Source organism: Suricata suricatta, chromosome 10 (assembly GCF_006229205.1).
Source record: "Suricata suricatta isolate VVHF042 chromosome 10, meerkat_22Aug2017_6uvM2_HiC, whole genome shotgun sequence".
NCBI lineage: Eukaryota > Metazoa > Chordata > Mammalia > Carnivora > Herpestidae > Suricata > Suricata suricatta.
In genome coordinates this window covers 118602344-118616761 of record NC_043709.1, presented here as the reverse complement: position 1 = coordinate 118616761, position 14418 = coordinate 118602344, and the positions used below count along the sequence as shown (strand labels likewise).

Here is a 14418-nt window from a genome sequence, read left to right as displayed (position 1 = left end):
CAGGGGAGAGTCAGAGAGAGAAGGAGAAACAGAATCTGAGGCAGGATCCAGGCTCTGAGCTGTCAGCACAGAGTCCGACATGGGGGTCGAATCCACAGATCGTGAGATCATGACCTGAGCCGAAGTCAGATGCTTAACCGACTGAGCCACCCAGACGCCCCAAGGTGCTTCCTTCTAAAGAGAAGCCTGTTGGTCGGTTCCTGGGCTACCCTCTGCTGTAAAGAGTAAATTGGGATATATCAAGAAACTAGAGAGACTAAGTGACTTTACATAATAAAGAATCAAGCTAGTGGAAGGAGACCCACAGGGACTTTGTCATGGCAGAGAAGTAAAAGTTGGGAGAGATGTGACATAGAGGAAATATTAACAGAAAGTATTATGATGGGGAAGAAAATTGAGCAATTTCTTCTTTGGCATTTTCTCCAGATGTGTATTGATTTGATTGTCATTGAATGCTTTCAAGATTGATGGACTTGTTTTCCTCTGAATGCATATTTGAGCTGATGTTGGACCAAGGATGTGCTGTATGTGGGTTACAGTGACATAAGGTCTTAAGAGTCTGTACATTTGTACCTGTGGTAAATCTGCATAATAATAACCTTGCAAGGGAGACAGAACAAAAATATTTTTATTTTCCCAATTGTAAATTGAGACCTCGTGGAAGTTAAAGTGATTTTTCCAAGATAACACAGTGGAGGCTCAAAGCTGTACCGGCTGGCACTCTTTCCATCACATCACGCTGCCTTTGTGAGATCAAAGCCTCTTAGATATCCCCAAGAACTTCCAAATCTTCTCTTTTTCTTCCTTCTCCTTTTTATTCAAGGAGAAGGAATGAAAAGGAAAGACCTCTGTAGCACTGTGTATTAGAGTTTTTTGCAACGATGGGAATGTTCTGTGTTGTCCAATAGAGAAGCCAAAAAGCCACATATGGCTACAGAGCATCTGAAATGTGACCAGTGACTGGAGAACTGCATCTTTTAAAGGTGTAATTTTAATTAAATTTAAGCATCCACATTTTGCTTATGCATTCGATCGTGGACAGCCCAGCTCTAGAAGCTACATGGGAGAGAGATTAGCAAATGCCCTAGGTGGCTCAAACTAAAATAATAATTGGTGGTAAATTGTACTTTATTACTGAACTTGAGCTTTCTGTTTGTTAGTATATCTTAAAAGTCCAAATGCTCCACAAACAAACCAACATTGTGTTCAGTGCTATCTGGTTGCCTTAAGACATTTTTCTTGGTTTTTAATACCTTTAACTAATCACCAAATATTATTTCCTCTGTAGCACCATCTATCTACTTTCTTCAGAAATTGGTATGTACCTTTTGCTACTCTTACTTTTAAAAATTGTTATTCTCCCTCTGCTATGTTCATAGTATTTAAGCACTTTAGAGATGCATCCCTTCTAATACATAATGAATGTCAAGTCCAAAGCATTAATGTCTGTTCTGAAAAATGGTGTATGTTTGCTCTTCCTTTTGCGGTAAATGGGCACCAGGAACAAACCAGAAATCCAAAACAGAATAAAAATTTCATGAAAAAAAGGGATTAGCAAGCCTCTTCCCCTTACCACTAAAAGATTCATATGCACAAGAAACTTCTTACAGTTTTGTTAGGAAGTTTTTACAACACTTCCAAAAAGTTTTCCCTATTACTTGGTGCTTTAGTTCACTGAAGAATTCAGAGTTTTATGTTTTTGTTTTTGCTTTTGTTTTATAGAATTGTCAAGTCTTTTAATAGAAAATGGAAGATGAGCTCTGAAGGGAATAAAGATAACATTACTACTTCAAAGAATTGTGTAAGGAGTTGGATATGTACACAAGATTTATACAACTGTCAATCAACTGCATTGGAAGCCACACCTATCACAAAAGCTAGAAGGAGAAGCGTCATCTTATCCTAAAAGGAATCGTCTACCTGTTCCTTATGTCTTTGTAGAATACCAGTTGCACCAGTTACATTGGCATGTCATTTGGTTATTGCTATCTGACCAAACCTACTCCACGAGAAAGAAGTTGGGATATTTCATATAAACTGAATGCAGCTACAGCAGAGAGATTGTCATCACATCCTTCAATCATCTTGCTCGCCAGGTTTTTTGTTTTTTGTGTTTTTTTTTTTGTTTTTTTGTTTTTTGTTTTTTTGCAATGAATAACTAAGTAGGTTAGGAAAAAAATTACCAACCCCATCGGGTATTTAAAAATGTAAAGCAAAAGATACGTGATGGAAGATGGCACTAGTTTACATCAGACAACTGTGAAGATAAACTATGATACTCTGTTAGTAGACTGATGTCGTTCAAGGTAGACACTGGGTACCGATGCTAAGCGTTAGTAAAGTGCTACTTACAAAGACGTCTCTGCTTCTGGACACCTGAATCTGCAAACGTGGAACACTGTACCCTACAAGCGCCTACAGCTTCTTGGCACAGGATGTCAGTTTCATGGGTCGAGATGTTGATGAATTGTACACACAGTACCTGAAGTTAAACTTTGGGAGCTCAGTATACATATTAACCACTTTCCTCCTCAAGCGATACTTTGCCGTTCCTCATTTGTGGAGAAGTTTCAAAATCTGGATTGTGATTTTGGGGCAGATGACAGATCAATCTAAGGAGGATTCTGCTTTATTCAGCCAGGGAGGGAAGGGGTTGATATGAATGAAAGCGTGGCTCAAATAGGCAGGGAAATGATCGGCACTGCGACTAGTTGAACCACTTTTGCTGAGTGACATAAAAATATTCTAATATTAAGGATTATTTTACAACTCTATGGAAGTATGCAGTAATGCATCTTGCATTTGTTTTGTCTTGATGACAAAATGCACTCTTTGAGTCACAAGAGCCCGCCTTGTGTTAGTTATAAACAAAAATATATTTATATATATATTTATGTAACTACTATGTGCTTTAAAGAAAATTACTGTATGATTCAGCAGGGTTCTCTCATTCTTTTTATCGCCAGGGATATGCTGACTTGAATGGCTTTCTGAGGCAGGAATCGACAATGAAATGGGCCTTTAGTACTGAACCGGCACAAAGTAAAAAGGGGAAAAAAGCCAAAAATCCCCCATATGTTTAGAATCCCTTAACATTTTTGCTTGAAAAAACAATTAAGGAGCTCTTTGTATTGTTTCCTCTTATTTCCTTCAGCCAAGAGTAACTATGGCTTCATAGGATTTCATAGTTGGGAAAATGGAGGCAACAATGCTTTCTAAATAATGAAGTGTTTTATTCGGGGGCAGGAGAACCGAAAACCTCAGGAGCCACTCCCTCTCTCCTAAACCTTAGCTAAGACTTTGGCAACTCTGTCACAGCCCATAGAAAGGACATTCATTAATGAGGAAGAGGGAGGCAGAGTTTGAACCTCCTGCATGGATGAAAGATTCATTCTGTAAAGTAATGAACTTGTTGGGACCATTGGATCTAGACCAGAAAAACAATTTTTTTTGGCCATACATCTGGTGGAAAGATAGAAAAAATCTCACTTTGTGTTTGTTTTGTTTTGCTCCTGTGGGTGCTATTTTTCTTAGCAATCTTGAAACATTCATCATTGCTCTTTCAAGAGAAAGGGTCCAGGCTTTAGAACGCCATTATCTTTGAGACATTAGAGAAGAGTATTTGAAGCAGAGGTCTAGATCCCCCATGAACTAAAGCTTGATTATTATCGTTTTTCTCGATCCCTTTGCAACCCTGCACCTAAGCCAATAGCTTGGTAATCTTGTCACACTTCTGATAAGTCCACAGGAGATGTTCTGAGTGAACTATAGATGTGATCCCACTGGGGAATTCTACTTTCAGTGGTCACTGGTACCTTGTATAAATTTTAGGTTTTTCTTTTTACCCTTCCTGGGTTGGGCTGGTCCAGAAATCTCTCCTTCAGGCTACAGCAGCTTAGGGCTCCTGTGTGTGTGTGCGTGTGTGTGTTGTGTGTTGTGTGTGTGTGTGTGTGTGTGTGTCTTAAAGGTATAGGCAAATTTTTAGTCTTAACACCTGTAAGCCAGCACTGGTGCTGTTCTGTCCTAGAAATTCTAGCACTGCTCTGATACAATAAAACCTTCTTTCTCTCCAACGGGTTCAACTTCAGCATATGCAGGATGACCGGAACCTCTTCGAAACTTCATCGCAGGCCATCTGCTTGGACGTCTCTACAACAGAAAATGCAAAAATAATAAATACCAGGGTGTTGGTCATATCATAAGAAAAATATTTGCCAAATATTTTAGATTAACTTCTGAATTAAATTTTGCATTACTCAATTACGTCATAGTAGTGCCAAAGCTGGAATCCCGCACGCTCAAAGCCCCATGTTGCATCCTGATTACGATACTCCTAGTACTTCCCCCAGCGGAATGACAGCTTCTCAAAGTCCTAGTTTATGCCTCATCTATATTTATGTTTACAAGACTCTATAAGTGTCTAGGTACAACTAGCAGAAAAGGAACTGTATTAAAAAACAAATATTCTGAAATACATAGCCACTGACATTTCCTCTTCTCTGGAAAAGAATATCACTTCAATTTATTAGTTTGCTTGAAAACACAAGGCCATATAATTCTGCCCTGTTCTTAGAAGTGTGCCTCAAATTAGGTGCTAGACTTTGTGGTAAACAAAGTAAGAGGAAAATCACTTAATATCTTATGAAATTATTTATAAAGCTGACTTCCCATACGCGACTTTTTGTGCTTGAGAATGAACAGAGGTCGTGCTCTGAAAATGGAATCCAACATCAGAGGGTGTAGACAGTCTCAAGCCTATGAACTGAATAATTGTACAAGTAGACACTAGTCCTAAAATACAGGTTATTTATTCTGACAAAAGTAGCGGATTTCTCCCCAGCGCTCTGTCCATCAAACAAACCTTCTTTGATTTATGAAAGGAAGTGCTGAAATGAATTATTAAGCTATGAAGCAGAGGACACTGAAACGCATGTCACGGCCCCAGTGAAATTAGAAACGATTATTCCATTTATCAGAGTGCATGCCATTTTGGAGTATATGAGACAATGAGTACTAAAGGAGGTTTATATCTGTCTACAGTTTATTTCTGCCTAAATAATTTTAATGTGAAAAATGTTAAATATCAGTGTAGATATACCGGCACTTGGCAGCTTTCTAGATTTGCCAATTCCATTCCACCAGCAATGATTAATGGGTGTAGAAGCGTTTTCACATCAGGTAGGAATGAGTATTAGCTCTATTTTCTGGAAAAATACCAATCAAGGCAGTTACATTCCACCTCTTAATAATATTATTTACTGCCTATATAACATTACGTGTTCAGAACGCTTTATATTTATTAGCTGGTTAAGTCCGATGGCATAAGTGAAATGAATTATCCTTATTCTCCAAAAAAAGAAGTTAAGACAAAGAGAAGGCGTCTTTGTTGGAACTAAAGCTCACCATCAGTGGAAATGTACTGAACATCTTTAGGGTGATGGACACCACAATTCATGGTCACTCCCGCCTGTACAAAAATGTCACTCTGCTGCTGTGCTCACTATTTAGAGCCCCCACGTTTGTTTCAGTTACTTCACAGTTGGGCTTCTGGGGGTACAGCTGCCCCAGTCCTTCTCCAGGTCAAGTAGCACCACTACAACTTTGCTCTTAGGCTCTACTTTCCAAGGCCCATCTGCCCTGTCCAGCCGGCAGGTACAGACTTATGAACTTGGCCTAATGTATAACCCAGCACATAAAGACATTGTGCTGTAGATGACTTAGAAAGGTGCACAGGGGCATCTGGGTGCTCAGTTGGTTAAGGCTCTGACTTCGGCTCAGGTCATGATCTCATGGTTCATGGGTTCGAGCCCCATATTGGGCTCTGAGCTGATGCACAGATCCTGTTTGGGATTCTCTCTCTGCCTCTCTTTCTGCCCCTGCCCCACCTGAACTTTCTCTATCTCTCTCAAAATAAATAAATAAACTTAAAAAGCAAAGGTGCACAGATTATCATCAAGAAAATAAGAAACGGGATGCCTGGGTGGCTCTGTCAGTTAAGTATCCGACTTCAGCTCAAGTTATGATCTCACAGTTGGTGAGTTCAAGTCCTGTGTTGGGCTCTGTGCTGACAGCTCAGAGCCTGGATCCTGTTTCAGATTCTGTGTCTCACTTTCTCTCTGTTCCTCCCCCAGTCCCACTCTGTATCACTGTCTCTCAAAAATATATAAAGAATAAAAAAAATTAAGAAAAAAGAGACAGTAGGTGCTGGTGAGGATGTGGTGAAACTGCTTTATACACTGTTGGTGGGAATGTAGTTTTGTGCAACCACTTTGGAAAACATGGAAGTTCTTCCAAAAGTTAGAAATAGATCTACCATATGATCCAGCAATTCCGATGCTAAGCAAATACCCAAAATAAATGAAAACAAGAGTTTGATGAGGTATCTGCACTCCCATGTTTATCTCATCATTATTCACAATAGCTAAGATGTGGAAATGACTGAGGTACCCATCAATGGATCAATGAACAAAAAAGATGTACAATATACACAATGGAATGTTACTCAGTCATGAAAAAGGAGGATATCCTGCCATTTGCAACAACATGGATGGATCTTAAGCATCTTATGCCAAATGAGATATGTCAGAGAAAGACAAGTACTATATGATATCACTTATATGTGGAATCTAAAAAGGTCGAACCTGTTAAAAAATGAAATGGTGGTTAACAGGAGATGGGGGCTGGAGGGTTAAGACTGATGGTATTTAAGGGTACAGACTTGTAATAATTGTTAAGCAACAGAGATCTAATGTACGGTATGTTGAATATAGGCAATACTTCTGTGTTGTAAGTATACAATGTGTTAATATTGTTACAACCTTTTATTAATGGATCATAAAGACATGGTATACAACTTAAATATACAGCATTACATGTCAAATTTATCTAATTAAAACAGGTTTTTAAATTCTTTATTTATTAAAAAAATTTAATGCTTATTTATTTTTGAGAGAGAGACAGACAGAGACAGAGCATGAGAGCAGCCAAGAGAGAGGGAGACACAGAATCTGAAGAAGGCTCCGGGCTCTGAGCTGTCAGTACAGAGCCCAGTGCAGGGCTTGAACCCACAGATGGTGAGATCATGACTTGAGCTGAAGTCAGTCGCTTAACCGATTGAGCCACCCAGGTGCCCCTAAAACATTTCCCTTTTTAAATGAAAGGAGCACAGTTGTTGAAGTGATAATGATGGTGCTTGTGGAAGTTATATTTTATTAAGCTCTTAGCTGTATTTCATACTTTATATTAGGTGCTTCACATACATAATCTCATTAAAATATACATGTCATTCATTTATATCTTGCACAAACCTGTACAGATAGCAAATGGCAGAGGCCAAGATTTAAAATGAGATTCTTCCAACTTCCAATGTTAAGTCTCCTCACTATAAAAACTGGGTCTTCAAATTCAATGGTTTTTGAATACAACTCATGTGAAACCTGTGACCATGGGTCTATATATATGTCAGTCTTAAAAATACAACATTACCAGCAACTCAGTATCCTGTTAATAAGTCAGAATCACTAAGTTAATAATTTCCTGTCTTAGGTGGAAGATTGGAGGATTATTGGTCATATCTGTCATATACTTTGTGAGCTTATCAGAGAGGAACTCAAAATAGAAAGTACAAAAATGTTAGACACTGAAGTTTCCTCCCTTTTTAATTTTTTAATGTTAATTTTTTATTTTTGAGAGAGAGAGAGAGAGAGAGAGAGCATGAACAGGGGAGGAGCAGAAAGAGAGGGAGACAAAGAATCTGAAGTAGGTTCCAGGCTCTGAGCTGTCAGCACAGAGCCTGATGCAGGACTTGATCTCACAAACCATGAGATCATGACCATGAGATCACAAACCATGAGCTGAAGTTGGATGCTTAACTGACTGAGTCACCCAAGTGCCCCGAAGTTTCCTCTCTTAACGCAGTTCAAACTTATTTTCTAAATTAAATGCATATTGTTAAGAAAAATTTCTCGTAATTTACTACTACTCATTGTAGGAAAAAAAATAAACAAATATGCCAACAAGATTTAAAATGACTAGAGATCTCACCATTTATACATACTTTGGTTCAACAATCAGTGTACATTGCTTATATCCATTTCTAGGAACATTAAATCACTGCACATACTGTTTTAAAAAGTCTTGTCTGCACTTAAGTACACACACTGAAACGTATTTATGATCCATCCCTGTACAAACTTTTCTTAATGTCTGTAGAGCATATTACCTCTAACTAAACCATGATTTATATAGTCCGTTTGATTCTGAGGCTTTTTCCCTCTGATTTTTTGATAATAAAAATAATTTTACAATGAATATCTTTGCTGATAACCCGATGTGAGTATCTCTGATAAGTTCCTTTTATAAATGCTCAAAAGTGAAATTATGGGGCCAAAAGAGAACACACAAATTATTTACTAAATGCTTGAAATGTCTAGTATGGCACTAGCTGCTCTGTTGAAGGACATGTGACCAAAGTAAGTACAGAACACGTTGTCCACATGGAGGATACAACCATTTCAGAAGAAAGGGACTTGCAATGGACATTGAAAAGGTGAGAAAATACATTGAAGTAAGATTTGACATAGGTGTCAAATAAGCATCCTATAGATGAACTAATAGGTATAATCTAGCTGCAAAATTATTCAACACTAGTATTTTATTCATGCAAAAGTGAAAAATTTATAACTGCTTCTATGGATTCTGATCAGATTAAAAGAAAGGGCATTTCTCCCTCACAATAATAGCTTCAAATTTATAACAAAATCCAACGAATGTTATGCACTGAGGTCTTTAAAATTGGATCGATTTTACAGTCCTTGACAATTCCTAGATATCCCAACCTTAACCTTAAAAATGTTGAAAGAACGAAGAGTAATAACTTTACCAAAATTCTGCCTCCTTTCTAAAATGCGTTCACATATCACAAACAAATTAATGGTCTTAAATAAATCACTTTGTTTCCTCGTCTGTAAATGAATATCTGAAGTTTGTCCTCTAAAATCACAGTACCCTTGGGGCGCCTTGGTGGTTTGGTCTATTAGGCGTCCGACTTGGACTCAGGTCACGATCTCGCGGTTAGTGAGTTCAAGCCCCACATCAAGCTCTGTGCTGACAGCTCAGAGCCTGGAGCCTGCTTCCGATTCTGTGTCTCCCGCTCTCTCTGCCCCTCTCCCAATTCACACCCTGTCTCTCTTGCTTTCTCTCTCTCTCTCTCAAAAAGAAATAAACATTACATTTTTTTTAATCTCAAAATCATGGATCCTCATGCTTGCTTGCCTGAGATAACTCACTTTAACACTGGGGAGACAATAATGACTTGAAAAACTTCTCTGTGTCATGGTTCTTCTATCATTGTCCCTTGTGCCTCTCTCCACTAACTCTTAGGATTCCTAGATTAAAGGGAAATCTATATAAATTAGTTCTAGCTGAAATCGCTTTTCTAGGTCAATCTGCAGTTCAGAGATTTCCTTATGAGTGAGAAAAACAGGGCAGTTCTATGACTGTAACGGAATGATTGAAGACTTAGTTCTCATAGAAAACTCTTGAATGTTGCTGGTATAATATGTGTCTAGAAGACAAGAAGACTAGAAACCTGAGTTTGATGTCTGGCTTTGCCATGAAGTGTGATGGGTCACACCCTAGCATTTACACTTCTTTCCCGAGGCTTTAGATATGTCCAAATCTGTGTTCTTTTTAGAATGGCTAACTCAAATTATTCTAAAAACTGATAGGGGCCACAGGGTCACTTGCTAACAGAGCAGGATGTATGCTGAAAATTGAAAAACTCAAAGCAGACTGTAATGTTAATTCATTACAGAGATTCAGGATGTCGTGCCTGAAAACATTGCTGGGTGTAATGCGTGGGTGATCTCTAATTTCATTTCGGAGAATTATTTATGTGATTAATCACATTCAGAAGTACATGTTCATGTAGATATGTCGGCACTGGGGTGGGCTGTGCAAACAGGTATTTTCCCTAATTACTCCTTCAGAACTCTTAATTGAACAGTCATCCAGATCTGTCTCAATGGTCTGTGGCAAGATAATTAGCTGAAATATCCACAAACAAATGTGCAGGGTCCCCGCAGTCGGCAGTGTACACAGACCTGCAGCTGGAGACCCCTATGCAAGCGCAGAGAGCAAAGCAGGGAGAGGTCGGTGGGTTAGATGAGCTCTGGGGTGAGTGTGAAAGGAATGTGGAGAATTTTGCCATTCAAGGCCCAGCTAGAAAACACCTGCCATGTGAGATAGCACCGGACAAGCAGTTGTTTTGAAATTTTGAGTGTTTTGTGCTGCTTCCTTCAGTGAACTGTAGGGAAGGGGAAAGAGGCTGGGGGACGGTGAGACTTGGATAGCATCACAGACCTGGCACTTCCCAGCACAGAATTTAGGCAAAGTCGTATGTTTTCGCTGTTCCTCGGTTTCCCCATGTGGGCAATAAAATGAACTAGATTACTGCTTTCAAACTTCTTTTATCCTTTTTAATTAAAAAGCAAAAACCTGCAAGCCACTGACTCTCTGTTCCAATGACATATTACCCGGAAGCCCCCCACCCTCCCAGCATCCTGAGGAAGAGGTTTCTCTCCATGGTGACGAGAGACCCCTGTGTGCACACCCTCCCTGAGTCCTGAGGGAGACTACTACCTCAGGGCATGTTCTGGCAACTACCCGAATAAATCCACGTTTCTCAAACTTAGCTGTGCATACAGACCACAAGGGATCTCGTTAAAGTGCACATTCTGACTCAGGTCTGGGGGGAGCCCTGGGACCCTGCATTTCCAACAAGGGCCTGGGCGATGCTGACACTGTTTACTGGTCCACACAACACACAGTGAATAGCAAGGTGGAATGATGCTCTGTGGTCTCGGTCTCTTCAAACAGGAGCATCTTAAAAGTGGGTGGTAGGAAAAGTATTGATGTTTGATCTCCTGTGTGTCTCCAGGGGAGCTTTGTGGGAACTGACCACGTGTTCAGACATCTGGGTCAATCTCTCCATATTTAGCCGTGATAAAACTGAACTTTCCGGGGAAGGGATTTTTTTTTTCTTTTTCATGACTCCTATGCGAATTCTTCTCTATTCTCTTTATTTTGTGTTGAGCATTATTTCAACACAAGTTCTATTAAGTTATAAGTCTGGGTTGCCAGATTTGGTAAATGAATATCACAAAACACCAGTTACATTTGAATTTCAGGTAAGCAGTGAATAATTTCCCAAAACTACTGCATCAGGCATATTTCTACTAAAAATTATTCATTTATTTTTTTGAAGTTATAATTTATCTGTATCCTATATTTTATTTGGCAGCCCTATCTATAGGGAAGCACAAAGGCTTCGGGCCGTGGCCAGTTAAACTTGCAATTTAATTAAAATAAACTATTCCTATTTGGGGATATGCCTCATTTATTCATGAATTGTAGGTCACTTTTTTCTTAAAAAGAGTAACTCAGATTGATTTGTCTGTCTTCTGGTGTGGTCAAGAATTCCAAGCAACAACTCTTGTGTGAAGCAGAGACTGGGTGTTCTTTTGCATTTTTTTCTACTCATCTTATTTTAATTGCTTTTATTCATGTGGAAGTTGTCTTATTGTCCTATATCTGCCCCTTCTCCCACCTATAATCACCACTTACCATGGGTATATTGACTTTATTCTAGAACTGTCCTACAGATGATCCTGAAAAATCAGTTAATGTCATCATGGTTAGTACATGTCCAAGATGAAAATTATCACAATGCAGGTCGAGAACAAATGTCCACTGGGATTAACAAAATCATCATATTATTCATGTCATTTTACTAAAGTTAAAGTATTTATTTTTTAAGTAGGCATCATGCCCAGCATGGAGCCCAACATGGGGCTTGAACTCATGACTCTGAGATCGAGACCTGAGCTGAGATCAAGAGTCAGATGCTTAACCAACTGAGCTACCCAGGTGCCCCTAAAGCTCAAGTACTCTTAGAATAAAAGGTAAGTGACACCTCCCTCCTCTTGAAAACAACATTTTTTTTGGTAATAATCATAAAATGAAATGAATAATAATAATGGTCAAAAGGGAAATGCACACATTAAAGGCATTAATGAAGAGAAAGGGAAATGGATTAGTGTCTTCCTAAAGACTTTGTCTTCTCGGGGCCAAAAGTTGAAAATCTTTATGTTTTAAAATTCTTAGATATTATGCCAGTGACAAACACTACAGATGAAAAATAAAATAAGTGTTAACACAAAAAAAAAGAGAAAATAGAAATGACTTAATGTGTTTAATTTTTTTTTTGAAAAGAGACCCATGAAGGAATACTGGCAAATGAGTCAACTCTGCAGTGTTCAAGAAAATGATCTGTGCTTTGCGGAAACAGAAACAAAACAGCTGAAGTTCCCTTTCTTCACTTTCTCAACCACAGTGTCATCATCCTTCACTTAGAATCTACTGCTTTATTTATTTTTGCAAGTGTTTTTCTTTTTTTCCTCTTTTTTAAGTTCTTATTTCAGTAAGAACCTACCATTTTAACACAGATATATGTAGCACTATATGGGCTGAAGATGTGCTAAGTCTCAATACACACAAAGGATGCCAGACTCTAATGAGTTTATTCCCTAAATGGATGCATGTAGCTGAGACTGTGATTAGGGGTCAGTCTCTTGAATTAACTTCCATGTAGAAGACAATATTTACTAAAGAATATGTATTAAACTGTACTAAGTGAAAGTTTACATATATATTTTGTTGGTAAAACTCAACAGTAACTGAATCAAGTTGCTAGAGACTAGATGAGCAAAAGCTTTTGACACAGTAAAGAATTTCAGGCACATAAGGATAATGAAACGCTAACCTGATTTTACACAGGCTTCTTATAATTATTCCATTCTCTATAAACACTGCACCCCCTTATTACCTGCAGCTGAGGCAGCCTGCTCTCCATGCCCTTCCCTTGGGTCACCTTGCAATGTACAAGGAGACTCAGAATAATTGTTTGTGTTGACTTGCATAGATCTTGCTCTATAATTTATGCCCCACAAGGAGCACAAGTTTCCAGATTCTTGAATGACAAGCTTTCTTCTTGACTTTCTTTCATCTTCTTGACTTCAACTCATATCGGCCATCTTGTTGCCCCAAGTGAGAATGAGAGGTGATAGTGACTATTAGTTAATTTGTATGGTTATAAATGCATTCAATCAGAGAATAAAATAACTATACAAGCACCTATATGTAAAACACAGCACTAGACTCAAGGCATGTATAGCATATTTAAGGAAAATAATTTATTTGCCTACAAAAGCTTGAATAGGAGCTAACCAACAGTACAAGCTAAAAACTGTACAGACAAGAGGTTTGAAATCAGTATCTGCTGAAAGTATCTGACAATGAATTCCATGAGTTTTGAGGAAAGAGGCCTCCACTGCAATCTGAGTCATTATAGATGCTTTTATGGGCAGACTGACAAAAAGACAGAGAGCAGAATAAAAGTCCACATCTTTTGAGAATATCCACCTCTATATTTTCTATACGGCTGATTCTCTACCTCATCTCTAAACACTTCCCTCCACAGCCTAGTGTTTAAATCCTTCAGATTGTGGGTCACTGCCTTCCATTTGTCTCATCCAGGCTATCCCCAGCTTCTGGCAGCCTGAATTCCATGGCAGCTGGTCAGTCACCTTACTGTCTGTTCTCTCCTCCGATGAGCAATCCTTAGTGGTATGACAATCCAACCCAGTCTTCAGTCCTCATCTTCTATGTTTTCTCACATCATACCCTATGCAGTCCCAACTATTACAGAAGAAAGTCAAGTCTTCAGATTAACCCAGCCACAAAGAATCACATGCTTTTAACTGGGAAGTCACTGATTACTTTTCTCCTGTTGAATCTTTGTGAAACATCTAAACTCCATCCAACTCTATGCTGCCCTCCCTCAATCTGGTAGATCATCACTCATTTCTCCACCGAGAAGACAAAGTCTTTAGGAAGACACTAATCCATTTCCCTTTCTCTTCATTAATGCCTTTAATCTACTCATCCTTCCTTAGCTGAAATTAAAAGATGTTCTTCCTCCGCTGCATAGCTAATTGCCTCTCCTCCTCCATGCTGTCTGTGCTATGAAGTTACTTCACCCCTCTCCCCATCAGCCCTTTGAAACACTCCTTTCATTGTTTCTTTACCTTATGCCTACACTTCACATCAAAAAGCCCTGTATTTGATGTTTCTTTATATCTGCAGTACTAGATCTCTTGAGTGCCTGAATTCATGGCCTTCACATTAGAAAACCATTTTTACATGCTTCAGTCTGGTGCCTGCACCCTTCCCTGGATTTGCATTCCTGTTACAAATGATCTCATTGCCAAGTTAGTACCTTTTTTTCTTTATTCTGTGACTTCTCTAAAGCACTTTAAACTGGTGCCCACCTTTCATTTTTGACCCTCTTCCTTTTGC

General features: G+C 38.8%; 1 protein-coding gene across 1 annotated transcript in view; it reads right to left on the bottom strand.

The window, feature by feature from the left end:
- Positions 1-610: 610 nt before the first annotated feature.
- The window catches only part of PLXDC2 (plexin domain containing 2), a 438555-nt gene continuing 424747 nt past the window's right edge, over positions 611-14418 (bottom strand). The window contains exon 14 of the mRNA XM_029954388.1: positions 611-4149. Within this exon, the coding sequence (XP_029810248.1) occupies positions 4033-4149 (117 nt within the window). The 3' untranslated portion in view covers positions 611-4032. The remainder of the gene's footprint in view (positions 4150-14418) is intronic.